This window comes from Enhydra lutris, unplaced genomic scaffold (assembly GCF_002288905.1).
Source record: "Enhydra lutris kenyoni isolate GAN:26980312 unplaced genomic scaffold, ASM228890v2 scaffoldscaffold12, whole genome shotgun sequence".
In the NCBI taxonomy this organism is placed as follows: domain Eukaryota; kingdom Metazoa; phylum Chordata; class Mammalia; order Carnivora; family Mustelidae; genus Enhydra; species Enhydra lutris.
Window position 1 is genome coordinate 25887278 of NW_019154096.1, and position 27597 is coordinate 25914874.

Here is a 27597-nt window from a genome sequence, read left to right on the forward strand (position 1 = left end):
CTTGCAAGGCGTGGTGGGGGCGGGGAGTCGGGAGGCAAGAGCGCAGACCTTTCTGCGTGGCCCCAGCTCTGAAGGACTGGCTGAGGGAAGCTGAGGCACCCGCCCCTCACACAGGGTGATCCAGATGATTGACGAGAACAAGGAGCAGCTGCGGAATCTCTTCCGGAACTACAACGTCCTGGACGTGCAGCCCGCCATCTCCGTCCGCCTGCCCGACGACATGTCTGCCCTGCAGGTAGTGCTGGCACCCGGCCCCGCCGCCCCTCTGCCCTCGACGAGCTCACCCACTCATGCCTGGCCCCGTTCCCCCAGATGGCAATCATCGTCTTGGCCATTCTCCTCTTCCTGGCGGCCATGCTCTTCATCCTCATGAACTGGTACTACAGGACCGTGTGAGTGCCCCCCTCCCTGCTCCTGTGACAGTCACAGAGGCCACCAGGGAGATGCCAGCCCTGTCCAGCCTCCTTCACTAGCCCCTCTTCTGTCTGCTTCCCTCCAGACACAAGAGGAAGCTCAAAGCCATTGTGGCTGGATCAGCAGGTGAGCAAGGGCTGTGACTGGGGGTGGGGGGGGCAGCTAAGAGGGTAGGAGGGGCCCTGAGGGGCCTAGAGTGCCTGCCTAGGCCTCACAAGGTTGGCTGGGCTCCCCCAGCCCAGCAGGGTGCACCCCTTCCCTCCATTCCCCAGCAATTCTCCCTACAGGGAACCGCGGTTTCATTGACATCATGGACATGCCCAACACCAACAAGTATTCCTTTGATGGGTAAGTGGGGGTCCCTGAGCCCTCAGGATGTACTTTGGGGAGGCCCACCCATGACCCTGGTGGAGTAAGTGCTCTACCACCCCTTAAGCTCCAAGGGACAAGACTAGCTAAAACTTGGGGTGGGGGTGCCCCCTAGTGGGCCAGTCACCCTTGCTGAGCTAGGATCTACACCCTAACTGGGCTCCCAGTGCCAGGGAACAGGTGCAGAGTGGATACCAAGTGCGGAATGAGGCCTCTGGACCGAAGGTGCTCCAGACTGACACATCGTCCTGGTTCTTGTAGGATCCTAGTGTGGGAGGGTACACCCCCGAGGACCACAGGCAAGGGGCCTGCTTCTCATGGCCCTGACCCACTAGTCCTGGACTGGCCAGGGAAAACGGTAGGGTTAGTGGTGAAGCTCCGAGGGCATCTGTGCACTCGGGCTGTCCCTCCTCACTCCACACGCCCCCTCCCACATGCAGAGCCAACCCCGTGTGGCTGGATCCTTTCTGCCGGAACCTGGAGCTGGCTGCCCAGGCTGAGCGTGAGGACGACCTGCCAGAGAACCTGAGTGAGATTGCAGACCTGTGGAACAGCCCTACCCGCACCCACGTGAGCCGGGGCCAGAGCTGGGGCAGGGCGGTGGCGGGGGCAGGGGCAGGGGCACGACTATGAGGGATGGGATGGAGGTAAAGCAGGTCTTTGCCACTGCTTGCCAAGGAGCTGGGTTCCAGGGGGCACGGGGGGCCATATCCATTGCCCTGTGTGTGTACACAGCCCAGCTGTGCTCCAGCTCGTGTTCTCTCCCCAGGGAACGTTTGGGCGTGAACCCGCAGCAGTCAAGCCTGATGACGACCGGTACCTGCGCGCAGCCATCCAAGAGTATGACAACATCGCCAAGCTGGGCCAGATCATCCGGGAGGGGCCCATCAAGGTGAGTCCTCCGTGCAGGCTCCTGCACCACACCCCCACACAGCCCCGCACCCAGACCTCTGGCGGCACTGGGACCAGCTCCAGAGGATAGAGGGATGGGGGAGGATCCTGGGAAACAACTTTTTCCACCTCTAGGCTCAGGTAGATCTACCCTCTACTGAGCGAGAATGACAGCACAGAAAGGGAGGCCCAGGCATGGGGCTGATGGGGAACTGCTCCAGCCTGCAGCAGCCCACACAGGTTCCAGCTGGTCGCTCTCACCAGGCTCTGCTCCCAATCCTCTACCCTTAGATCAGCTGCCTGTGCACCCGACTACTAGCACCTTCCATCACCCTCATCAGGGTTACGGGAGTGAGGGCTGTGGCAGGTGGGGGGATGGGGAGGCCTTGGTGGGGGGTTAACCCTCTCCCTCCCCCAGGGCTCGCTGCTCAAGGTGGTCCTGGAGGATTACCTGCGGCTCAAAAAGCTCTTTGCACAGCGGATGGTGCAAAAAGCCTCCTCCTGCCACTCCTCCATCTCTGAGGTAGCCGGGCCGGCCCGGAACTGTGTGCTGTGCCCCAGCGCTGGGGGTGCTCATTTCTTCCCTCCCTCCCTCTCTTCCCTGAGCCACGCTCATCCTTCTCAGAGTCTCTGTAGAGTTCAGCAGCCAGAGCAAGACAGCAATGGGTGGGGTCCAGGAAGTCGACTTTCCGGGTTTCTCAGTGGGCTTTCCCAGGGGGCTGCTGGGGAGTGTTTCTTAGACTCACGGAGCCCCAGAAGATGCCCTGAAAGAGTAATGCCCTCAGGAAACTGCTCACAGTCAGATGGATCTATATAGTGTTGTTTGCCTGCAGTAATGTCAACACTTTAAAAATTCAGACTTTATTTAAAAACCCAGATTTCCCATTGGGCCAACAGTTCCCAAATGGAATAGGCCAGAGCAAACAGATCCACATGGGTCAAAAGTGCCCCATGTCGAGTTTCCACTGAATCCTATCCCCCTTTCCAACTTCCCCTATCGACACTCCCTACCTGGCCAGAGTGGATCCTGTTGGAGGACACATGGGTAACATCCAGATACAAAAACTGCATCGTAGGATCTTTATAGATCATGAAACAAAATTCATGATTCTCATGGGAAACCCACATGCTAATAACTCGGCTATAACACCCTAAGTGTCCATGGTGTACCCGTTTGAGAAACACTCATCAGCTGACAGGCCTACTGATGTGTGAACCCTGAGTTCCTTGCAGCTACCTGTGTGCAGTAGGGAGGAAACAGGGACAGAGCAGGTTCAGGACTCTGGGGCCATTCACCTGCTCAGCCCTTGAGCATGGCCTTGAGCGTGGAGTGGCTTGAGTCCCAGAGCCATTGGGGGATCCTGGCCTCTTGCAGCTGATCCAGACCGAGCTGGAGGAAGAGCCAGGGGAACGCAGCCCCGGCCAGGGCAGTCTGCGCTTCCGCCACAAGCTGCCGACAGAGCTCAAGGGGCCCGACGGCATCCACATGGTGCACGGCAGCACCGGCACACTGCTGGCCACGGACCTCAACAGCCTGCCCGAGGACGACCAAAAGGGCCTGGGTCGCTCGCTGGAGACCCTGACAGCCACAGAGGCTAGCGCCTTTGAGCACAACGCCCGCACAGAGTCGGCCAAATCCACGCCCCTGCACAAGCTTCGGGATGTGATCCTCGAGAGCCCCCTGGAGATCACAGAGCTATGACCAGATAGCCGAGGGGGTCTCACTGGTGTCTCCCATCCCTCCCAGGGCAGGGCGGGGCAGGACCACAGTGCAGACCCCTCCCCAGGCCTGCAGGGGCTGCACCACCTCACGAGGGCCTGGGGGAGCCCGCTCTAGCGGCTCACATTCCACTTTTGCCAGACGCCCATTCAGCACCTGACCTCTACCTTCATAAAATTTGTTATTTTTTTAAGAAAACCAAACAAAAAATGATAAGCGTCTAAGGACAAGGTAAGGAGGGTCACTGGGGGCCCAGGAGTCTGAGAACAAACTCAGCCCAAGCTGAACTCTAAGAGGCCAAGCAGCCCTCTCTCCTCCCCTCCCCACATCCCTATCCACTGTCCCCACCCCAAACCCCTCCCCAACTTCCAGCACCAGGGGAGGGAGACCCAGAACTGGCGTACCCCACCTGGCCTTGACTTCCTGATTTCAGTCCACGTCCCAGTGCATTTCTAGCACATCTCTGGCTGGACATCCAGCCAGGAGCTGTGAGTGATTCCGGCCTCCCCACATGGACATGACCAACATCCATGAACTGTGTTCTCTACATTCCACAGGCTTCCCAAATGCGCCCATCTCATAAAGAGAAAGGACTGGTATTCCCTTCGGTTCTGAATGTAGAGTGTTTGTGTGTATTCCTTTTTTAAATTAAGTTATTCCCTCAACATTTTCCCCTTGATTTTGTTTGGTACTCACTGAACGTTTCTGGAATGGTCTGCATTTTAAATAAGAAAGGCAACTCACAAGGTTGGACAATTGTGGCTCCAGTAAACTACCCTCGGGTTTGGCCTGGGGAGAGGGAGGGGCCTGGCCCATCAGAGAGGAGCCTGGTGGGATTCTCTGCCCACTCTGCTTGCTTTCTGTGGCCAAGAAGGGCCAGAGGGCCGCTGGACACCCACACGCCCGTGGCCCTGGAGCGCTCAGAACCCGAACGCTGGCTAAGTGTTACGGAAGCACTCAGGCTCAGGTCTGGTTAACAGACTTTATTTATTGTTAAATCACAGAAACTTTAGTGCAAAACAAACCAAAACAGTCATTACGTCCATTTAATAGCCAACTGCACGTCTCGCTGTCTCCTGGCAGCTAGAAGTGGAACAGAAGAGGCGGCTACACGGAGAGGTGGAGCAGCGGCCAAGGCCTGGACAGGACGCCTCCACCTGACAGCCAGAGGCTTAGGAGTGTCTCGTCCACATTCATCTCAAGGTCAACAAGAACATCTATGAAACGGGGGGGGGGGGGGTTAGAGGTGAGGGGCCCAGAGCCAAGGGCAGAGCTAGAAACGCTCGAAGCAAGACTTCAGCAGCTGGGTGGACACAAGAGCAAGCAAGAGGCGGCCACCACTGTCCACACACACAAAAGCCAGGCCCCCAGGACCTACACGCAGAGCTAGCAGATGACATTCAGGCAGGTGCTCCCCCTCCCTCCCACACCCACAGAACCCCGAACAAGGCATCACCAGGAAAGACACCCCAAAGCTGAATTGGAGGGTGACCTGGGGACGGCGAACCCGAGATCCACCCAGGCCTCCCGAGCAGCTGCCTCCTGCATCTCCCCTACAGTGAGAACCACGTGGTTTTTAAAAGCCTCATTATTCTGAGCCTCTAATCTTTCATATAAAACTGCCTTTGTTTTGCTTCTCTGTAGAGCGGCCCAGGAAGAGGGGAGGTCCCTGCTCAGGGGTAGGTGGAGGGCTCAGAACAAGACCCAGGCCAAGAGAACCAAGAGCCTTCTGGCAAGCAGCTCTGGCTGGCACCCGCCCCCAGAGCTCGCCACCGCCACCTCCAGGAAGCCACCACGCAAGGGCAGGCTGAAAGCCCTCCAGTGCACAGTCCGTCCTCAGCTGTCTAGGCAAAGGAAAGGGACAGTGGAGCAGCAAGGGCAGCTGCGGGCCAGGCGCCTCCTGCACGGACAGCAATGCTACAGGGGACAGGAAAGGGAAGGAGGAAAAGGGGACCTATTTTTGTAACACAATCAACAGATCGGTGTGTTCACTGCCCCAGACACACAAGTAGAAAAAGATGCTGCAGTTTCTCCAAGATGGAACGCCCCTTCTAGTTCCACACGTGACGTTTGCAGTGCTCCACGGCCTGACAGGAGAGAGGAAGCTGGATTTAGTCTCACATGACAAACCCTACTCCTGGCCTGTTCGTGCAGCAGACAGCACCCAAAAATGGAATCTGTTCTCCTTAGCTGGACAGCACCCCACTTAAAACTGGGGAGCAGGTGGCCCCCTGACCGTCAGGGACCCCTGAGGCAAGAGTCCAAAACAGCAGCTGCAAAGTGCCTGAGCGTTTCACAGGTGAGCCACCCATGCAGGGAGGGCCTGGGACCCCTCCATCTGGTTACAGGCAGAGTCCCAGCGCTCAGCAGGCGGCACGGAGGCCCCCCCAAGGCAGAAGCCCTCACCCAAGAGCACGCACACCAGCTGAGGCCTCATGAACAATGGCCTACAGGCCCCTTGACCCAGGACGGCAGCAGGAAGTGGCTCCTCCCGACTGTGCCATGCGCTGGGGCCAGCGGGGCAAGGAGCTGGACCCGGGTGGCCATCACCACCCCTTCCCTGCAGGGGCCCGAAGTGACACAATTGGGCCAGTAGTCCTGAGGACCTGGTCATGAGGAAACCACTCCAGGAAGAAAAAGTTGCGCAAAAGAACATTAAGTAACCGACTGGTCCACACGTCCCCACCCCAGGAAGCAGTGTGGGGCACCACCGCTGGTGGCCCGGGCAGGACAGCGCCAGTGGTCTGGGAACTGCTGGGCAGGCACCCAGTCTCAAGGCCACTCAAGAACAGCGGCTCAGCCTTGGGTGAAGACTCAGGCCAGGCTCCAGCCAAGACTGACCCAAGGGAGAAGAGGACTTGTGCAATCTCTAGGGTGGCCTTGTGCAAATCTGATCCTGACCCCGTCACAAGGGAACTAAAGGCAAAAAAACAAGGAAGCAGAAGCAAAAAACACTGCAGAATACACCCAACCCTTCATTTCTCCAAGGCCAGAAGGCTGTCAGTCCCCCAGCCTCGATGCGCGGCCACGAACAAGCCTGCTTGCTCCTCTGGGCACACAGGCCGGGCAGAGCGCCGATGGCGGAGCCCCCCCTCCGCCGGGGTTGCCCACCCCGGGAGGCAGCCTGCCCGCCAGGCCTGTGCAGCGGGCGCCAAGCTACTCACGTTGCACTGGGTCGCTGCCTCCATGTTCTGGCACCAGTAGCTGGGGCCCCACACACACTTCTCGGTTCCCAAAAGAGGCTTACGGGCCGCGGGGCAGGCTCCAATTTTCTGTGTGGTGAAAAAGGGGGAGGAATTAGATCTACTCCAATGATCCTTTTCAAAACTAAAGATTATCAGCTTCTAGAAGCAACAGGAACTAGAGTTCAGACGTGCACTTCCAAAAAGTCAGTGTCCTCCCACAGTCCATCCCCCGAGAGTCTCCAGAACCTCTGAGGACCCCTGCTCCGTGCAGAACCAGCCGGGCCCCACGCCGCCCAGGAGCTTACCAAGCATACGAAGGAAGGGTCCATCACCTCCACCAGCACTTCTATCAGCACGGGCTCGTACTCAGTCACAAACTGATCACACTGTTCGGTAAAGAGGGAGACGGGTCCAAGCCGAGGTGGGGCGCTAGGCATGCTCTGCCAGCCCGGCACCCCCTTCCCAGATAGCCCACCCGGCCACGTTCAGCTTCCCCACACCTGCTTCTGCTACTGCTACTGCCCCTCCATGGCTCCCCTTGAGCCAACAGATACCTCTAAGAAATGGCTAGTTTTCCCTGAAAAACCTCAATCGGGGGCACAATCAGTGAGCCACCCCAGCCTCTGCACTCCACCCGCGGGTTCTGACCTTCTGGCCCCAAGCAGCCCGGGGCATACCTGCTTCTGGTAGGGGTCAGGAAGGAAGCTGCAGCCTTTCTCGAGAGCAGCCAGGATCTCCTGCTTCGTGCTGTTTTTCTCCAGGTTGTGGTCCAAATAGCTCACCAGCTTCTTGCACACCTCACAGAAGCCGCCGTCCTTCGGCTGAATGACACGGACTACACACAGAGGCACAGGCTCAGTGCCGGCAGGGTCCTCCCGAGCCCCAGGGGCCGGCCGGCCACCCCCTCACCCCTCTCACCAGGCAGCACGGGCAGCCCCTGGGTGGGGCACAGGTGGAGCAGGGCGCACACCAACTCAGGGCTCGCCTCCTGCAGGAGGATCGACAGGATGGAGGCGCCGTACGTGTCCACCACCTCCTGGCACTGTTCAGATAAGGACTTAGGCAACTTTGAGCACACTTTATCCAAAGCCTGAACTATTTCTTCCTGAAACACAAAACAAGAGGATCCTATTAGAAGAGGAGAGGCTGATGGGGCCAGAAAAGATTCTCAAAATATTAACATCCAAGAAACCAGCCAACAGCAAGGTGCTATTTCCTCCCCAGAAAGATGAGACCTACAAAGCAGCCCCACCCCAGCCCAGAGGGACCCACCGGTGGGCAGCGGGTAAGCAGATTCCAAGGGCTGCTGTCCAATGCTGGCAAGGGCCAAGCCCACCTCTTCTGCTGGTTCTGCCACTAGGGAACGGGAACACTCGAGCATTCTAGAAATGCACATACCTCAGTCCTGTTGTTGTCAATGAGCTTGGCCACCTCCTTCACCACGTACTCGCATATCTCACAAGTAACACTGGTCTTCGCCTGGACCATGTCCTCCTGTGGGAAGGGCAGGAGAGCACATTAATGCCGAGACCCTCACCTCACCCCTGAGTCCTGCTGCTCTAAAGGGGAAGAGACACCCTGTGGCCAAGGACAGGAGAATGTCACACAAAGGTTAGCTTCCTCCCAGTGTCCAAGTTCCTGTCCCTGACCCATCCCTCTGCCCACTGCTCTTCCACCACTATCTCCTGCCACGCATCACCCAGCCCCACAGAAAAACCAGGAATTCGTACTTCAGGAGACAGAAGCAAAGAAACCATCCCCTGACCCCTAAGAACAGTCCACATGTTCTATCTTACCTGGTCACAATCATTTATTTCAGCCTTCCAGAGTCATTCTGGGAATGTGGGTGGGGGCGCAGGACAGAGTGAGGACTCACTACCTGTCCGCTATTTACGAGACACAGCTCTAAACACATTTCAGGTCTGCTCTGGAGTTTCAAGTCTCACTCGTACCTGAGACTGCCTTCCTAGACCAGCCCTGCATAAACTAACACTGAGAAACAACCCTCTGTGAGAGCAGCAACATTCTCCAGCTCTGCCATCCAGCAGAGCAGCGCGGGCCACACCTGTTTATGAAGTACTCGGAATGTGACCAGGGTAACATCAAACTAAATCGTTTCAAGTTTTGTGTTATTTTACTTAAACGTAAGTAGTCACAAGCAGCTAGAAGATAAGCTCTAACTCTCCTTCATCTCCTCTGGCTATTAATTCAGTCAGCAAAACTGGGCAGGCAGAAGTGCCTCCCCAACTCCATCTGACTTCTTAACCATGTGGTCCAGACACTGCACTTGCTGAGGGAGGACAGGAGAGGGAGACGAAACCGCTAAAGGTCAAGTGACATGGAAGTCCTGGAACTAGAATCGTGTGCGTGTGCCTGGGCCATGTGGTAAAATGTCATGAGGCCCGGCCCTTCTCAGAACTAAAGCGGGAGCCACGCGAACACCAGGACAAGTCTGCTGACTCCTGCAGGTGAACAGTTTCAGGACTCAATCTCTAACACACTGCCAGGGCCGTAGCAAGTGCTGAGTGTAAAGTGGGGAACATGGTGTTCTCTAGCAACGGGTGCTAGGGAAACCACACACACCCACCCCGTGCACACAAGCAGCACACCAAGAGGTTTCTGCGTGAGCCCCAGGTGTTCTGGGGACATGAGGCTTGTGCTGCAGTGACCATGGGTAGGGCAGCGGCAGCGGGGGGGTGGGGGCAACATGTCAGAGGAGGCTGTGGACACGCTACGGATGGAGGCTGTTCCCGTGGGGCACTCGGGCTCCTAACCAAGGAAATAAATGTACTCAGGGCTGGGAGCAGGAGGCTGCACATGTGCAGGGACCCCAGAGACTAATGAATGGTCTCAAACTCCAATACCTATAGGAGTCAGGCAAGGAACCAAAAAAGTGTGTGCCTCACAGAACGCGGTACAATGTGGAGTGGCCTGCGCATGACACGGGCCCAGCCAGGACAACATGAGGACACACGGTACCTTAATGGGCTCCACCAGTTCCAATGCAGGGATGACGTTCTCTGAGACCACTTTGGCAGGGATCAGAGTCTGCATGGGCATCTCCTTCACTTGGTCACAGAACCCAACCAGGCCACAGATGTCTTTGGGTTGCTGAGAAGGCACAGAACAGTCAGACGTAGGCCCGCACCCACATCCCTCAGTCCCACTCTCTACACACAAAGGACGGGATGCTGAGGGAGCACCCTGGTCACACGTCAAGCCTGACTGTCAGAGCAGACTCCATGTTAAATCTAGAGGGACTCCTGTAAACGCAGACATGTCCGTTTCACACAGGGAGGAGGCCGCGCAAAGCTCTGAAGGGAAAGCAGACAAGACGGCTGTCCCTGCTCCAGCCAGGGAGCAGCCCTGCGAAGTTAGACTACTGCCACCGGTTTCCCTTGTCCACAGGCAATCACATCTTCTCCCAGGACACCTGGTCTGCTCTAGAACCTGTTTTTCGGTCGAGCTGGTTCACTCTCAGTAGGAAATAATCTGCGAGCTCTTTCTAGAGGAGAAGCCACCATGCCCACAAACAGAAAGCCAAGTGTCTTAAAATCTTTCGGTGGCAGGGCCATTTCGAGGAGGAAAAAAAAAAAAAGGTTGACTTTTTTGAAAAACCACATTCTATTTTTGTAATTACACAAACACAGTACACACAAAAACCCAATGCCCCTGAGTAATGAATTCTTTCAGGTCACAGAAGCCCCAGACTTATCCCCTTTCCCATCCAGACACCAAACCACAGAGAAGTAGGCAGAACTAGTAACTTGGACATCTTGCCGTTTCACCACGATGCGGGCCAAGAGTGAGAAAGTCATGTGTGCTTTACACAAAGCACTTTGTGAGCCCAAATGCAACCAGAGCCCAGCTCTGGGCCTGAGAGCAACTGCCTCCCACCACCAAACCAGAAAGCAGCAGGCCAGGACTGCTAACACGAGACCTGTTAATGCAAGAGAGCTAGACCATGGCTATGGCTGACCTTGTTTTAATCCTGAGAAGTCTCTAGATTAAGTAAGATTGAGGAAGTTGGAAAGTATCCTAAATATCCTGTCTCCGGCACACTTCAAGAATGGGGAGAAAACCAGAATGGGGCCAAAGACACAGCAAGCTTTTTAGAAAAAAGATAAAGACGCAGGAGGTGTATGGCTGCTTTGCCTCAGAAGAACTCTGTTCTCCTTCCTCAGATGAACTCTCTTCCACTGGGTGGGGCAGTTTAGGTGAAAATACAGGTATTTCAGCCGAAGTCGTCTCCTATTAAACTTCAAAATACCTTTGAAAAATCTTTACTTGCACAGAGATGTCAGTGCTCAAGAGAGGGTCCTGGCTCAGTAAGTACAGTCTGGGGGTGTAGTCCCAATATTAAGCCACCACTGGCCTGGCTCTCGAGCCATCTGTGTGGCTCCAGGAGGGGCAGGACCCCATCACCCAGAGGGGCAGAAGCACAAATCAAGAGATTGTTTCCAACTCTCTGGATCCAACAGACGGGAACAGTCTGCTCGCTCTTTGTAAATGATTTGCTCATGCAGCAGAAGCAATTCTGGGGTTATGGAAAACAGGACTGAAGACATGCAATGGTCCCTCGAGTCATGACAGAAACAAGGTGTCCTACCAGCAATCAGGCCTACAGTCAAGGAGGCCAAGGCAGCTCCGGGGTCACCTACTGTCCCCGTCATCACACGGGTGGCATGCACATGGCCAGCTCAGCGCTGGCTTTTTTGCCAGAGTCCAAGGCCCTGCTGGCTTCCCTTTCTCACCCCCTGAAGGGGAGAGGAGACCCCCCAGGACCTCAAGTGCTACATCACAGGGGAGAGATGCAGAAGCTCCCCCACCAGCCTACTAACACAGATCATGCCGTTAAAAAAAAAAAAAAAGGCGAAATAACTACAAGCAGCAGACCACCACTACAAGCAAATTCCCCATCACATACCTGATCCTGCTGTTGAACAAAAAAACAGGAAATCGGAGATGAAAATAAGAGAAAGGAAAGGACACAACAGTTAAGAAAAAATTAAAATAACAATCAGTTAACGAAGGAGTAAGTACATCACCAGAAATTCAGGGGAAACCTTGCAGTCACAAATCAGCAACCTACCTTGTTCCTACTATCTTGGGGGGTCCTGAAAGCTCTTCTGGCCCTCAAGGGACAGACCACACTGTCCAGCTGGTGTGTGCATTGTCCCCATGCCCTTGACACACCAAATCATACTCAAAAACACCGGACAGCAGATCCCAGAAATTGCCAGGTGATGAGGAGCTATCCTCACAAGCCCAAGCCCCACATGCCTACAAGGTAAGGAGCAGCAAAGGGGAACGTGACACAGGCCTGTCCAAGTCAGGGGTGTGCGCTGGAATATAAAATACACCCAGGGGGCCGGGGATCTGGAACCACTTCCCCTGCTGCCCGGGCCACAGGGCAACTACCCCAGGGAGCCAGATGCCAGACTGGAAGGCCCATTTAACAAAATATCACTTACCCTTTGATTCAGCAATTCCAGTTCTGGTTATCTGTGCTAAGGGAGAAACAGGGATCTGCACATCTATCTCTCTGACTGTAAGGGGGAGCCTCATGCTTTCGATCCCCAAGACAAACCCCAAAGCCCCCTCAACACCCAAAGCAGATGGGTCACAGAAATGATCTTCCATCCACACGGAAGCCTATGCAGCCACTTCAAAATCATTTACAAGAATGTTTAACGACCGATGCATTCAGAAGCAAAAGTATGCAAAGTACTAGGTTTGAAGTAATATATAACCATGCTACCTCACTGCCTTTTTTTTTTTAAACCGCAAATGATCTGTGATTTGGGAAGTATTATCTGTATTTCCAAAAAACATCTGTGTAGTCTATCTTTTATATTGAGAAAATTTTCAGTTATCAATGACGAAGCACTTAACCAAATCAAAATCAAAGGCTTATTTATCTCCTACTCTAGCCCTGTGTCTCTGTAAGCTGCCTCTGAAGCACTCTGAGAACAAGGCAGGGTGTAATAATCCCAAAGACACCCTCTCTCGCCTGGCCGGAGCCCCTGAGCAGTTACAGCTAGGCCACATCAGTCTTCCCCCTGTGCCGGCTGGCAGCTCTCAGCTCTGCAACTCTGCAGTCACAGCCCGGACGGGAGGAGGATCACTGTGCTCCAGTGAAACTTTACACAACCAGGCGGTGGGCCACACAGACTGCTGACCCCAGCTGGAGAACAAACTCAGCATGGTCAGAAAGTCGGCAGGATGGAGACACAAAACCCACCACCCCCCTAGGCCCCCGCAGCTTCGATCTCAGGAAGCCAGGGCACGTCCCCAATTTAAGAATCCGTTCAGACCACGCTGCTCTGAACCAGTTTTCTGCTCGGAGCTAGCGAGCCCCACTGCCACAATCAGTATCTTCTGCCTCTAAGGACGCAGGGCTGCCCTGACCGCCTGGATGCATCAGAAGCACATGCAGACAGGTCTCCCCACGCCCCCAAACTCCAGCCACAACGTAGCAATTCTCAGGCCTGGCCTAGCTCCAGAGCAGACGATTCCCACAGGTCCCAGGGTAAAAGCCAGACGCTAGAAACCCGATGACCAGCCCAATAGGCACAGGCCAACTAACCACCCAGAAGCTACCAGGGCAGTCCTGGGGGGAGGAAGGGGGGGACTGCCTTAGCCTGTCCCCTGGCCGGGGAAGGTAAGGGGGGCACTGAATTGTGGGTAGAGAGTCTGCTGGTTGAACAAGGTTCACTTTAACCCAAATCGTTATCTGAGGGGAGAAAAGGAAAACTAAACCATGTAATGTTCAAAAACCTGGGAATCACAAAGTTTGAGGCAAAGAGTGCTAACAGGGAACGTCGCGCCACCTACCATGTGCATCATCATCTGGACGGCAATGTCCGAATACTGGTTGATATAGTTCTTGCACTGGAGAGAGAGAAATCGGTTGTTAGTGACACTAATCGTTGCAATCACACACCACAAACCCAGCGTGTCCAACAATGGCAGCGAGTGACTATCAAGTTTCCCAGAGTACAGTCTTACAAACATCTTGAAATAAAGATGGCAATTTGTTTATCCTAAACCTCATAGGAAAAGGTGTGCAAAGGGTGTTTTGAAAATGTGTCCCGAAGGCTCTTAGAGAGGAGGTCCTCCAATCTCCTTTTACAGCCCGAACTCGCCCCAAGTTCACAGAGGAACTTCTCAGGAGCAGTTCTGAACGTGGGTATCAGACATGCTACTGTGAACTCACGGTGACTTTTCAAACCCGCTCATGCATTCCTGGCCAAGATTATAAAGCTAAAATCCAGGAGGAATCAAGTTATGATTTTCAGCAAACTTCCTTTCATCCACATCTAGATAATTCATTCCGGTAGACCCTCACAGAAGAGTTCTGGCCACACTGGTGCCCCCACAGTGAGAAGGCCAAGGGTAATGACAGCCCTCAGAACAGGACTGAGCTGGGGAAGCACGTTAACACAGCGATATACAAAGATACTTCAAGAAGGCCAAAAGCCTCCCCGAGGAAGTCCTCCGGGAAGAACCCAGAGCTCCCAGAACCAGCCACTCCTACCCAAGAAGGCTGCTCTAGGTCCTAGATCCATGGACTTGTACAACCAGCTTCCCTACATCTAGTCTAGCCAAGGTTTTTCTGTTGCCAGGTATAAAACTAGCACTTGGGTTTCACACATCAACTTCACACAAGTGTGGTTAATGTGTATAAGGTCCAAGAAGTGAAATCCTCTAAGAGACTAACAAAATGAGTTTCTTAGCCTGTAGGATGAACATTCACCAAGGTAAGGAAGGCGTCCCGGGTGAACCTCTTGTGAGCCCCCGCACGGCTTCCCATGGACAAACCCCCGGCTATGGGGAGAGCACACTCAGAATTATACACAACAGCCAGGCTTTTAAAAACAAGGTTATAAAGGATTCTAGTGTTGTTTCTCATACATACAGTGCCTGGGAGGAAAATCCTCACAAAACAAATCCTCACAAAAGTGGTCTCCTTCCACTCTTTTATCCCAAGTGTTTGGTTACACATACACATTCAACCAGGCAACAAAGCATTTAAGTAAACAAGTATTCCAGATGCTTTCTGGGGAAAAGAAAGCGTGCGTTGTTTGAACCATCTCTTCCTCGAAGCTCTGGGGTGAGAACTTAAAATGGTACCTCAGGAACTGAAGTTTTCTTGGGTCCCCCCTCCTATGTCCAGAGCCCAGCTCCCTGGCCCAGAGCACCCCCACCATGCATGAGGAGACAAGATTTACCATGTCAGCCATGCCGGGCCCCAGGAGATCACACTGTGCCTTGGCATGGTCCACCAAAGCTTCAACAAAGGTGGAGTTGGTCCTTACAGCGTTCTGGATGTCCGTCACCATCTGGATGCAGTCCTGGCAGACGTCCCCACCAGCCTACAGAGAAGGGGCAGCAGGGGGCAGGGCTGTCAGGCGTAAACACAGCACAATCCTAGGATCACTAAGAGGATCCAAATTCCCAAGAAAATTTCCTTATGTGTTCATGACCACAGCACTAGGGAATGAATGACCGAATGGTTCTGTGTTTTTAAAGTTTGTGTATTTTTTTTTAATAATGGCTATACCCAGTACAGCACTTGAACCCACAACCCCGAGATCCAGAGTTACACGCTCCACCAAGTGAGCCAAACAGGTGTCCCAGCTCTGGTTTTATAGGCTCTAAAATTATCAACAGGCTTAAAATCAATTAAGTACTGATTTCAATACATTGAACTGCAATGGAGAGAAGTCTTTGCATACTTTAAATATCCCAAGTTCTTCGGAACCTCCACGGCACAACCATCTGAAGTGTGGTTCAGGAGACTGCAGGTCAAATGAAGGAGTAAGCCCCCAGTTTGAGGAACACACACACACACACACACACACACACAGCGCCCCTCTCATGGGTCATCTCTAATCCAACCAGAAACAGGGCCCTCAGCGGCTGGGCCTACAGCCTTACCTTCTGCTGGGGCTCGCTGTGGGGGCCATCCTGAGGGTAGAGGAGGAGGGGGATGTTGGCCATGAAGGGAGCCACCACCTCAGCCACATCCAGTTCCGGGATCTTATTGGACTCGAGCTGTTTCTGGTGATTCAATTCTGCCAGGTGCTTCTGAAGAGACTCGCAGAGATTGAGAGCGGAGCACACCTCCCCAGGATGGCTCTAGTGGGGAAGAAGTCCAGCTGGAAATCCTCTCCCCCAAAGGAAAACAAAACCACTGCCCAGCACCCCTGAATGAGTCTCTGTCCTCACCTCCTGGCCTGACTCATACACGCTATGCCCTGCTCACAAAACCACCCAACCTGCTCCCCACTCCACCTCCACTTTTAGCAAATGGCTTCCCCACTCAGCTCCCAGCAGCTCAAGCCAGAGACCTGGCAGACATTCCTGACTCTTCCCTCCGCCCCTCCCCTCCCTCAGCAGGTCCTGCCCATTTCTCCCCTGAAACAGAACACGCATCTGTCCCGCTTCACTGCCCCATCACATCTCACAAAGATTGTCCTGCCAGCCTCCCCTCTTCCAACTCCCAACTGGTAGGACCTAGACCAAACCCTTCAAAGAAGGCACCTCTGATGTCACTTCTCCCTTGAGCCCTCTGAGGACTTCCTACTGCATTTGCAATCCTGGAACACTGCCAGAAAGGCCTTGCACGGTGTGACCCATTCCATTCTCATTAAAACCTTGGTCCAGCCTCGGAACACTCCTTCCCTGCTGGCCCGGTTTTCTGAGCACCTCCTCTTTCTTAGGGTCTTTCCTAATTCCACAAACCCGGCTCGTCTGTGGCACGTGGCTTACGCATGGTAGATGCTTATCTGAATGCAAGCAGAACCCGTCGCTGAGTCCACTCAAGATAAAATCCCAGAAATGGAATGAACTGCATGCTCAAAGGGAGAGCTAAAGCTATGACATGAGCTAGCAAACGGGCACGTATAAATGTTGTAGCAGTTTACAATTCCTTCATTCTTCCAGTTTCCATTTCCTGTACTCTCCCTCAACCGAAGGTTACACGCACAGTGTTCTGAGGGCCAAAGCCATCTGCAGATGTCAGAACTGCAGTGACAAGCTGTTGAGAAAATCCAAATCCATGGAAGGACTTTCCGCTTTCATCATTCTGTTCTGGCCTGGCACCTCCCACAGCACCCGAAGTTCCCTAAAGAGTCTTTCCACCACCACATACCATTTGTCCTTTAATCATGTCCAGGATGACTGGGAGGTAGGAGTCAACCATCTCCCTGCACGAAGCAGACAAGTTCGGATTAGGCAGCCAGTCACAGGTCTTCTCCAAGTACACGAGGATCTCTTGCTAAGAGGATACAGGCAACAGTCGGATCAGGATGGACTTCTGCTCTGCAAAGGACTGAGAGCAGGGGACCTCCACACCTCCCAGCAAACAGCAGCCTCAGGGAAGAGCCCGGGAGAGGCCCAGTGGCTGGCCGTGGCTGCATCAGACACACAGGCAAAAAGCAGACGATCCTCGAAATGAGGCCGCTCTGACCTGCGTCTCACAGGCACAGGGAACTCTGAGCAGAGACAGCCAAAACGGACCTAAAAGTAGCCACCAGCAATATGAAAATCCCCATCAACCCTGGGCATGTAAACACTGAGGCCAGGGAACAGCCAGCCAGGTCCCACAGCTTGTTTCTGCTCAGCCTGTGGCTCAGGATGGCTTTTACATTCTGAAAGGATGTGGGGCGAAAAGAAAAAAACCATGTGACAGAAGACATATGTGGCTCACAAGATCTGAATTACTTCCTACCTGGCCCTAGACCATCCCTCGTTAGGCCCCAAAGCCCCAGAAAGCTCTTGTAAGGAACAGACACACATGGCCGTGTGGCCACTGTGCACGCGTGGTCACACATCCCGTTGGAGGCTCACCTCAGTGGCATTGTCTTTCAGCATGTCGCCAGCTGCAGTGATGACATCTTTGCATATGTCGCAGGGAAGGGATTTCTAAGAGGAAGAATATGAGAGAGAGAGCGAGCTGTATTTGCAGGATGTAACACACACCGTACAGAGCTGAAAAGCCCCCCAGCCTCTGTGCTATCCTATCTAACCAGGGATGTCGGACACACAGGCACATCCTGGTTCCCCAACCTAGATAAGAAGCACACAGATGCCACGTGGGAAGGATCGGAGGCACTGACCAGAACACTCTGTGCTTCTAGGGATAGATACCCTTTTCTTGTACCCCTTTCTATGCCTCTGCACACAGGGCACAGGCCAAATGTCATACTAATGCTCGCAACAGCTCCAGGAAGAAACTGAGGCTGGAAAGGTGAAAATCAGAGCAGCAGAAATTAGAGAAAACCAGTCACCTGGGGCCAGCATCACCATAAGACAGTAAAAGGTGGTGCGGCGGCGAAGCCCAGCCAGACACTGGCACCGGCTCCTGCACTCTGTCCCCTTCCAGCTCCCAGGGGCTGCTATGTTCACGTGGAAGCCGTATGTCGCCACCCCAGAGCTTAGAAACATCACACCCATTTCCTGAGAAGCCTGGGCACCCATGGCCCCATGTGGCCCAGGACATGGAGATTCTAGCTGCTTCTTGAGGCTCGTGGGAAGCTTCCATCTTAAGGGCAACTGATTTTCAACCCACGAAGAAGGAACTAACACGTCTGGGTGATAAGAAGGAACACCTGTAACCTAGCTGCATGGAAAGAAATCTATCTGAACCTCCGGGCCTTGTGAGGCTAATACCAGATTCAGGCACTCCTGAGACTGCCATATCAAAAAAAAAAAAAAAGAGCTGAGCGCCTGGGTGGCTCAGTTGGTTGGGCATCCGCCTTCCACTCAGGTCATGATCCCAGGGTCCTGGGATCAAGTCCCACATCAGGCTCCCTCCTCAGCAAGGAGCCTGCTTCTCCCCCTGCTTGTGCTCTCTTGTTCTCTAATACATACATAAAATCTTTAAAAAAGAGAGAGAGAGAGAGCTAAGTCCTCCCCTGTCACATGCTGAATTTGAAAAGAGGAAGCCGTATTAAAAACGAGATGAGAAACAAATTAGAAACCAAATCAGAAAGTAATTTTGGCCACAGATGGTAGTGATCCAGCAAATTCAGAAAGTATTTCTAAAAGAACAGGGTTTTTAATTGTTCTTCTCATAATGAAGCAGCTCTAGTGGCCACTAGTGTCAAGTTTTCGACCTGGAACTCCACGCAGTCAGAGGCAGCCCAGAGCGAGCCAGGCCTGCATTCTGTAGTCAGCTGGTGCAGCTCGGGCTACTCCCGAGAGGGGTTCTGGTGGTGGGAAGAATGCCCCTGAGCCTTGTCACCTCTGAGTATTGTTCTCCATGAGCATTAAGAGCCCCGTATTAATATGCTATATTTAACACCATTTGGATGAAAAATCAGTAGCATCAAGCTTGCTTCGGCAGCACGAAGGGGATGATACAGGTGGGATGGGCCCAGAGGCCCGGAAGGCAGCATGGGGTGCACACAGTAGTGGCCATGGGCGGACCTCATCCTCTGCCACCAGGAGACTCAGCGACCTCAGGGGAAGAGAACCTTAACCTCTCCGAGACTCCGTTTCCACTGCGCTGAAACGGATGCACCCCGCAACAGGGAGTGCCTCCCCAGAAGGGCCACCGAGAGGAGCAAATGAAGTGAGACGAGAGCATGCTTTGGAAGCTTTCGAAATGGCCAACAGCTCCAGACCACGTAAGGAGATCAGGTACAGTCCCCACGGCACTCACCACCGTCGGCTTGTTCCAGACAGTCTGCAGGCAGTGCTTCAGGGCCCCGCAATCAGCTGCCGTCTTCACATTCTGGCACCACACCGCCGAGCCTCTAGTGCATTCCTTCAGGCCCAGGACAGGGCTGGCTAAAGCTGAAAGAAAAACCAGCATGAGAAGGCGGCCCCCCTCACACAGCTACCCAGGGTGAAGGACACACCAGCTCAGCCCCTGTGGTGCACAAACCACACAGCGGCATTGGCTCAAGAAGCTCGGGGACCATCTAAGTCCAACTAAGTCACAGGGCCGGGAGGGACTAATTTGCCTGGCGTGCCTTTTTCCTCTTGAACTATGTCTAAACAATAATCTTTATAACCTCAAAAATCTTCCATGAATAAAAGAAATCATGGGAGAAAACTCTGACAGATTTAATTTTAGAAAATTTCAACTTCTATAGAATTTTTTTAATCTGTAGGGAAAACAAGATTCATATCCTTGTTACACAAACAATGACTCTTAATGTTCTAGTAGAAGAGCTCTTTTATAAATCAAACTTCATAAACAATTCTACCAACAAAAACCCTCCGTGATTCCCCTCTGGTACCACCTAGCAAACAGGTGTCCACTCAAAACCGGGTGCACGGCCTGGCACCTGCTGTGAGTGTGAACAAAGGGCTCGGGCAGAAGTCACATGTGCAGAAACAGGATGAGGGAAAAACACAAGAACTGCTCCAAGTCCCTTAGAACCAAAGATACACAGGTTACAGCAAGAAGGTGCCGTATTTTGAAAGTTAAATAGCCAAAGGGAAAAAAAGTGACAAGCCTATAGTAAAATAGGCATTTGTAAGGCCAGTAAGTGTGACTGGTAAGAACTTCTTAATATATTAATGTATGTCAGAAACTGGAGGGGAAAAATCCCTCTTCAAAAAAGTAATCCAGGGGCGCCTGGGTGGCTCAGTTGGTTGAGCAACTGCCTTCAGCTCAGGTCATGATCCCGGAGTCCTGGGATCGAGTCCCACATCAGGCTCCCTGCTCGGCGGGGAGTCTGCTCTTCCTCTGACCTCTCCACTCTCACACTCTCTCTCTCTCAAATAAATAAATAAAATTAAAAAAAAAAAAGTAATCCACTTCTAGGGGCACCTTGGAGGTTTAGTCAGTTAAATGTCCTGACTCTTGATCTCAGGTCTTGATCTTGGATCATGAATTCAAGCCCCACAGTGGGCTCCACACTGGGTGTGGAACCTACTTTAAAAAAATTTTTTTAAAAAGTAATCCATTTCTAGAAATAGATTTTAAGGAAATACAGCAATCCAAGAGGCAAAATGTGATATGCATAAATATATTTATTAAGTGTAATTTACGATACTGAAAATAAAAGTAGATGTAACCTGAATGGCCAAAAACAGAGGGGAAAAAAACTAATGATACTCTTACTAAAAAGATTATGTAGCTGTTAAGTATCAAAATATTATATATCAAGTAGAAAAAAAATTCAAGAATATGAAATTATACAGAAGTTGCACAAAAAAGGCAGGGTGGCTCGCTGAAACTCCCAATATTACGTTGTATGTGAATAACTTTTCTTTTTCCACTTTTACATGTCCACTTACTTTATAAACTACCTTAAGAGTACCTATGTTTCTTAAAATAGGTCTATGGTAACCCTGACTTTGGCATCTCACCTCTAAGCCAACAAGTCAGCTAGAAAACAACAGATTCCATAGGGGCGAACTACACAAAGATGGGTAATGGCACAGGATGCCAACTCCCAACGACACTTCAGTAGGGCAGAAACACCTTCTACTGCGAATAGGAAACACGAGGCCCAAGTCTGAGGAGAAAGCCCACCGCCACCCATGAGCTCAACTGAGAACCTCAGGGTCACGCGGCACCTTGCTTCAATTTGTAAGCCAATGAGAAGGCACAGTGATTCCACAGATGTGTAACACACACACAGTATACAAAGCACGGAGGTTGGTAGGTGCTCTCACTCCAGGAAAGGGAAGGCAATGAAATGCGGTCATTCCTAGCTTTTCAACCAAAGCTATACTCCACAAACTATTCACACAAAGACTGAGTCACAGGTTTGCAGAAAGGTCAAGCCAGATGATCTGTGTCCATTCAGACACTGGTGAATGAAACTGCTGCTACCCAGGTTACTGCCTTCAATGGCCCTTTGCAGCGAAAATCACATCCATAACCAGTTCACAAATGCAACTGAACTAGCCACACTCCAACAGCCACTGGCTCGGACTCTGGTTTCCAGGGGAAAACATGCAGCAGATTCAACAGTACATACTAATCCCCAGATGGTTCACAGCAGCTTAGTACCTGAAATGTAGCCAAGCTAGGCTGGGGCCAGCCGTCAGCTGCAGGTCTGGGGAAAAGGGGAGGGGGCAGAAACTGTGTCACAAGGGTAAGGGTTCTGGGAAGTGTGGGGTGTCACCAGAGAGCGCACAGAGCCAACAGGTTCCAGGAGCACCTCCCATGTTCCTCCCAGGTACCAGGCCCCAGGGAATCCTGAAAAGCACCCAAGATACACCAACTGGTTCTACCTCCAATTGGGAGAAAAGAGCCAGAAAAATAACAGGAAGCTACAAAATGAGTCTCTAGGCAAAAGAATGCAGTGATACACAGGGAAGCCAGAAAGAGGTTAGGCATCAGCAGACCAGAGCCAGACAGGATTCCGAGAAAAAGGCAGGGCCAGGGAGCAGCCTTCCCTACACAAGGCGACTGACTTACCACCATTCTCTATTCTCACAAATACGCAGTGAACTAGAACTTTGATCCAGGATTTTTCTCCAACCATCCCAGTCAGGAATTGGCTGCAAGGGCCAAAACCTATCAGGTTTCAGGAACAGGATGCACTATCACAGGCCCAAGAAGCAAGAGTACTCTGTAGCTAATTTACTCCCTCAAAGAACTTGAAACAGCAATCCTGTGCAATAATGACTTTGTTACCAGCTTTGGCCAAACCGTAAGCACTAAAAACAGTGCCGGGTAGCTGGTTATGAGACTGGTCCAGCTAACAAAAACCCAAGTCATTCAACAATCCCAACAGTTACTGTTACTCCACGGCCCACCTCAGAACTCCCCGAGTAAAAGGTATGTATTGCACAGTGGCCAATCTGGCAGACCTATGAAGCCCGCAAAGTCAAGCCTAAAACAATTCCCAGCTCCTAGAAATTAAATTCTCAGTAAGACACTCCCATGTTGCTTCAACTTAAAGCCAACTAACTTTTCTAAAGGTGCATATTATAAAAATAGCTTGTGGTATACAACAAATCTGATGTCCTAAAATGACCCAACATCTATTAACAGAAACAACTGTGTGTCCTCAGAACAAGTAATGTGAGGCCAAAACACAAGCATAGGTGAAGCTGCTGGTTTCCTGGGGAGGGTTCAGGCGCTGATTTCAGAACCCAGTGCCCTGTGAGGGACACAACCAGTGGGGTCAGAACACTCAGACACAAGAATCCTTCTCCCGGAAAATATATTTACACGTAACACCCTCACAGCATTTCAGGGAGCGCTCGGGCACTACCGCTGTCAGGGATCCCAGTGGGGACTGAAGGCGGGCTCTAAGAGCATGCACGATTTTCCTCCACCCAAGTGGGAAAACAACTTCAATGAAGGCATGATTACCAAACACCAGTGACTGGGCCAAGAACGTTGCACTCGGGCAGCCGAACAGAGTGAACAGACTCGGGCTCTCCGAGTCCACCGTGGGAGGGACAAACCCCAAAGAAATGGTGTATGTTAACCGAAAACAGGGGCCCTAGAGCAGCAAAGTCACTAGCCGCGCAGGGGAGCGAGCGGAGGCTTCTTCACAGTGAAATCTGAACTGGCTGCTGAGGGAGAAAGGAAATTCTCAAACACTCCAAAGGAGAGAAATCTTTGCCTTCGCAGGAGCCAGGCTGCAAAGACAGACCTCAGGCCTGATGAGAAGAACTTCAACTAGCACTCTGAGCCCTACGTGAAAGCTCGCCCTGTGGGCAATGGCTCATGCCAGTGTCTTTAAGACCCAGGCATGATGTGGCAGAAGAACTGAAAAGGAGGTGGGGGGGATCCAGATGATGGGGCACTAATTTGAATGGAAAGCTCATACCAAAAATTCCAAGCAAGAAGCAGTAGCAGCAGGACTGAGAGAGGAACTAATAGATTCCAAAAGACAGACAGCTAAAAAATGAAACTCACAGGGTTAAACTTAAATGTGAACATGAGGGGCGCCTGGGTGGCTCAGTCGGCTGAATGTCTGTCTTTGGCTCAGGTCATGATCCCAGGATCTGGGATCCAGCCCTCGCATCTGGGCTGAGCTGGACTCCCTGATCAGGAGAGAGCCTGCTTCTCCCTCTCCCACTGCCTGCCATGCGGATCCCCCTCCCCCGCTTTGTAGCAGCACACTCTCTCCCTCTCCCCCTCCTTCCTGTCAAATTAATAAGTGAAATCTTTAAAAAAATAAAATAAAAATAAAAAACAATGTGAACATGCAGCGGGGCTCAGGTCACAGGAAGGAAAGCACACACCTGTGTGCTCTGCTTCCCATGACTCAGTGACAAGCACAGGTTGGGAAGGTGAGGGCACGTTGACACCATTCCCGGGTCCCCTAGAAGACCGGAGGTGTTTAGCTGGGAGAGACAATGCTTCTGAGAAACACAGCCACCTTCACAGAGAAAGGACACCTTCCACCTATCACATGGGAGTGGATCTGCTGTGTGGTTTCAGACCCAGACCTCAGAGCAATGGGTAGAGGCTAAGGGAAACAGACCACAGCTCGAGGTAGGGGCCATCCATGGGGTTATAAAGAGAGAATGAGCGGCCTCCTTAGATGAGGACCTCTCCAAAAGCAGAAGAAACAACCACACAGAAACAAAAAGCCCAACCTACAAGGAATTCTGTGTAAGAGAAATCCTTTTAGGAGCTACACAGCTTCACTCCTGTAACAATGAGGCAAATGACATTTTCAGTGGGTATACATAACCAACATATAAAAATTACCCTAAACCACTTTCTGATGAGTTATTTCTCAAAACATGTTCTCAGCAAAGCTTTCATCTCTACTCTCATTCTCCCACACTCTGCCCCCAAATACCAACTTCCTTCTTTTGAGGCAATATGCTGAACTCTAGGAAAGTTCTTAGAAAAAAAGTGCCTGACCCCTTGGAGTTCTAATTAAATATGTTAAGACACAAACACTCCTCAGGGTGAACCAGGCACTAGCCCTCTCAGTTCCAAGGTCTGCCATTTGAGCCCTCAATGACAACACACTGGTAAACTGAGATTACAGAAATTATCCCTTCAGAGACACTAAAACCCTTCAGGCAAGTTTCCTTTTACTAAGGAAACACAGGCTTTGTGCAGTTTTCTAAGACAAAGAACTTTCAACTGCATTTCCTGAGTAAATGGATGCGTGCACTGTGTTCTCTTTTTACTCCCTGGCCTAGAAGAAAACAGACATGTTCTAAAGGACCCACATGTAAGTCGTTTATAAAAAATGGGCTGTAATGCAATCTTGCCTTACTGAGAACGGCTGCCATAAGCAAGACCAGAAATGGGTTTCGTGGCAGCTCTAGTCTCTAGACAAAAAAATCCTCAGTGGGCCTGGAAGACAGGAAGAGCTCACTAGAGCTCCGTTGTGTTTTAGGTGTGATGACTTCTTGCAAAACAAACAAAAAACCCTAAACCTTGAGCTTAGAAAATGGGACATCTAAGGTAACTGACCTACCGTCTAAATTAAATGTTTTTCAAATGTGGAATACTGAAAAAAAGAGAAACAAACAAACAAAAAAATAAAACAAAAAAACCAACCAGGATCTGCCTCCAAGTCCCACCCAAATAAATGACCTTCAGCCAATCACTGTCCTGAGCTTGTTCTTCACCTGTGAGTAAAATGAAGATGCAGCTACTGGGGTCACTGGAATGTTGCTGAGAATCAAGATGACAGCATTATCCATTTTCAACTGCCCGGATATTACATCTCTCAGCCATCCCACCTTTACCAGCATCTCTCCAGCATGTTCATTTAGCCACACATCTCAACTCCCCTACCAGACTGGCTTTGAAATCAGACAGTCAAGGACACAGACTATAGCTTACCAAATCTAATCAGGTGACCTTACAACTTCAGTCTTCCGATCTGCAAAATGGGCCTATTACTAGTACTCCTAGAAGTTTATAAGAAGTAACCAGTACTTGTAAAACACAGGGCAGGGCTACAGAAGTCAAGCGCTATCATCATCATTGTCGCCACCACCTGTAGTAGCAACAGCAGAACTTTCTCTGATTCACTTCCTTGCCCAAAACAGGCGCTCCCACAAACAGCAGAAACCAGGCTGTTGTGTTTGTTTACTTGCGTTTCATCAAACACTTAACTGGCAATACAAAGACCTAAAGAGTTAAACCCCACATCCGCAGAAGCTGCTGGTTAGTCACACAGAGGGAAACACAGGCTCCACTGTTGGAGGCCCAGGAGTCGCCACCGTGTACACAGATGCTAAACGAGAGGTTTGCCTGAGCAAGAATGAGAGGTGCCCAGCAAGGCACTGGAGGTACCGCAGATGAAATGCTCTCAGTAATTCATGACGCTGTGGCTATGGGCTTCTTTGCCTCTGATCCGGATATAATTGCCATAGTTCATTTTTCCTGGAAACCACCTTTTTTTAGAAAAGCACCCTCAAAACCTCTGCCTTTCTGGAAGGATAAGGCGGTTATATTACAAAAATGATGGACGCCCTGAGTGCTGGGGGCAGACCGGCCTGCCTGAACCCTCCTGCTCTGCTAGCTACTAACGCCAAGGCCGGGGCAATTACTTATGCCACAATTATCTGCAAAATATAGGAAAAAAAGAGTGTCCCTTTCTCAGGAATTCTGTGCAAATCAATGAGAAAGCCAAGAAAGCCAGGACAGACTGCCTGGTACCTACAACGCTGTTAATGGTGGACCTAACTGTGAATGATGGACGTGAAGGGAAGAACCACCAATGGAAGGCATTCATGTTCTGGTTTTTACATCGTGGTACAATTTTTACACCATGGTACAATTTTTTCCCATGTTACCTTCAAAGTCAGAAAAAAGTTAAATCTTACCAACCAGTTTCAGGGAACAATTATTACTGCCCGATACGGCAAAAACTAAAACCGTATCCCATCGGGTTAATGAGGCTGACACTATCAGGAGATTTAAAGCTTGTTTTTCAGAGACCTGTTTCTCCCTAATCAGCTGTTGTTTCCTTCCAGACCCCACTCACAAACACACTAGCTGTCCCTGCAGAGGCCTGGGCTGAAGGTCACTGATAAGATTCCAGCCTACTAACAAGCAAGGCCCTGCATTCCTCACCTGAGATAGGGCCCCAAGACCCCAACCAGTTTATACAGGCCCTCAGAGCACGCACACAGCCCCTCTCCTTAAGATGATGATGTCAGGACCCCAATTTTGCCTCTTTTTAATGTTACCTCCCCACCCCAAAATGAACCCGGAACAGGTCACTACGCTGGCTCAGTGCACATGCTCCACCTTTCCCCATGAACAGTCCTGGTTCCCCACCCCTCCCTTTTCATCAATATACATATGTAATCTCAACCCCTGTGATTAAAAACTTGTTCTCTCCCCCTTCAGGGAGGAGGATCTGAGGCTTGCCCTTGGTCTCCTTGTTTGGCTGGCTCTCAAATAAACCCTTCCCTGGCAGCAAACCTGATGGTCTCAGAGACTGGCTTTGCTGCACACCCAACAGAGGAACTTGGGTTTGTCAGGAGACCACAGGCTGTTCCCCATATCCATTCTCCACTCCTTTCACAGGAGCAGAATCGCAGATTTCTTCAGCTACACACGTGGCTGCCAAGATTTAAAAACGACATTCCACAGTCTCCCGTGTAGCAGGGTCTGGCCAGGAAACCACATTCTGGCCCTGAAAGACAAATGTGACCTCTGCATCTTTAGCACTCATGAAGAATGGGGCTAGACAGACCTCAAGCAAGCAGTCTCTCAGCACTTCTGAAAATAGAACCACACTAGTCCTGGACTGTCCGGCTCCTGAACTTCCCATGGAAGCACAGGGACGGATCTATCATATTTAAGCCATTACTATCCTAGATCTCTGTTGTCTGCAGTCACACCTAAGACAAACTAACTACCAGCTTCATCATCTACCTCATTCACCAGAAGAGTCCCCAGACGACAAGGCTTACCTCCACTGAGGATATTTAAAAGCCTACATACACAATTAATCACAGAAGGTTTTCAGAACCACTCTCAGAATGAAGGGAGCAACCTTTCCAAGAAGATGTATCTTATGCTCCACTTGTTAAAACAATCAGTCTTCTTATTTTAGCCATTGTTTTTCCTTGTAAATATCTTAGATAACATATGCT

The 27597-nt window shown here is 51.5% G+C and overlaps 2 protein-coding genes across 4 annotated transcripts in view; one reads left to right on the forward strand and one right to left on the reverse strand.

The window, feature by feature from the left end:
- The window catches only part of LOC111144669 (cadherin related 23), a 354437-nt gene extending 350389 nt beyond the window's left edge, over window positions 1-4048 (forward strand). Inside the window, exons 62-69 of the mRNA XM_022499070.1 lie at window positions 115-235; window positions 313-392; window positions 500-540; window positions 702-762; window positions 1224-1353; window positions 1553-1675; window positions 2093-2197; window positions 3050-4048. Coding sequence (XP_022354778.1) covers window positions 115-235; window positions 313-392; window positions 500-540; window positions 702-762; window positions 1224-1353; window positions 1553-1675; window positions 2093-2197; window positions 3050-3376 — 988 coding nt within the window. The 3' untranslated portion in view covers window positions 3377-4048. The remainder of the gene's footprint in view (window positions 1-114; window positions 236-312; window positions 393-499; window positions 541-701; window positions 763-1223; window positions 1354-1552; window positions 1676-2092; window positions 2198-3049) is intronic.
- A 374-nt stretch (window positions 4049-4422) lies between these two features.
- Window positions 4423-27597, reverse strand: part of LOC111144740 (prosaposin) — a 33317-nt gene continuing 10142 nt past the window's right edge. The window contains exons 2-15 of one of the 3 annotated variants that reach the window (XM_022499175.1): window positions 19253-19386; window positions 17437-17511; window positions 16739-16864; window positions 15523-15723; window positions 14814-14957; window positions 13417-13473; window positions 11507-11515; window positions 9559-9690; window positions 7978-8073; window positions 7498-7684; window positions 7257-7414; window positions 6885-6965; window positions 6559-6666; window positions 4423-5481 (exon numbers count right to left, since the gene is read on the reverse strand). In XM_022499175.1, coding sequence (XP_022354883.1) covers window positions 5446-5481; window positions 6559-6666; window positions 6885-6965; window positions 7257-7414; window positions 7498-7684; window positions 7978-8073; window positions 9559-9690; window positions 11507-11515; window positions 13417-13473; window positions 14814-14957; window positions 15523-15723; window positions 16739-16864; window positions 17437-17511; window positions 19253-19386 — 1544 coding nt within the window. In that variant the 3' untranslated portion in view covers window positions 4423-5445. Of the gene's footprint in view, window positions 5482-6558; window positions 6667-6884; window positions 6966-7256; window positions 7415-7488; window positions 7685-7977; window positions 8074-9558; window positions 9691-11506; window positions 11516-13416; window positions 13474-14813; window positions 14958-15522; window positions 15724-16738; window positions 16865-17436; window positions 17512-19252; window positions 19387-27597 lie in introns of all 3 variants that reach the window. The other 2 variants (XM_022499174.1, XM_022499176.1) reach the window with 2 other exon arrangements.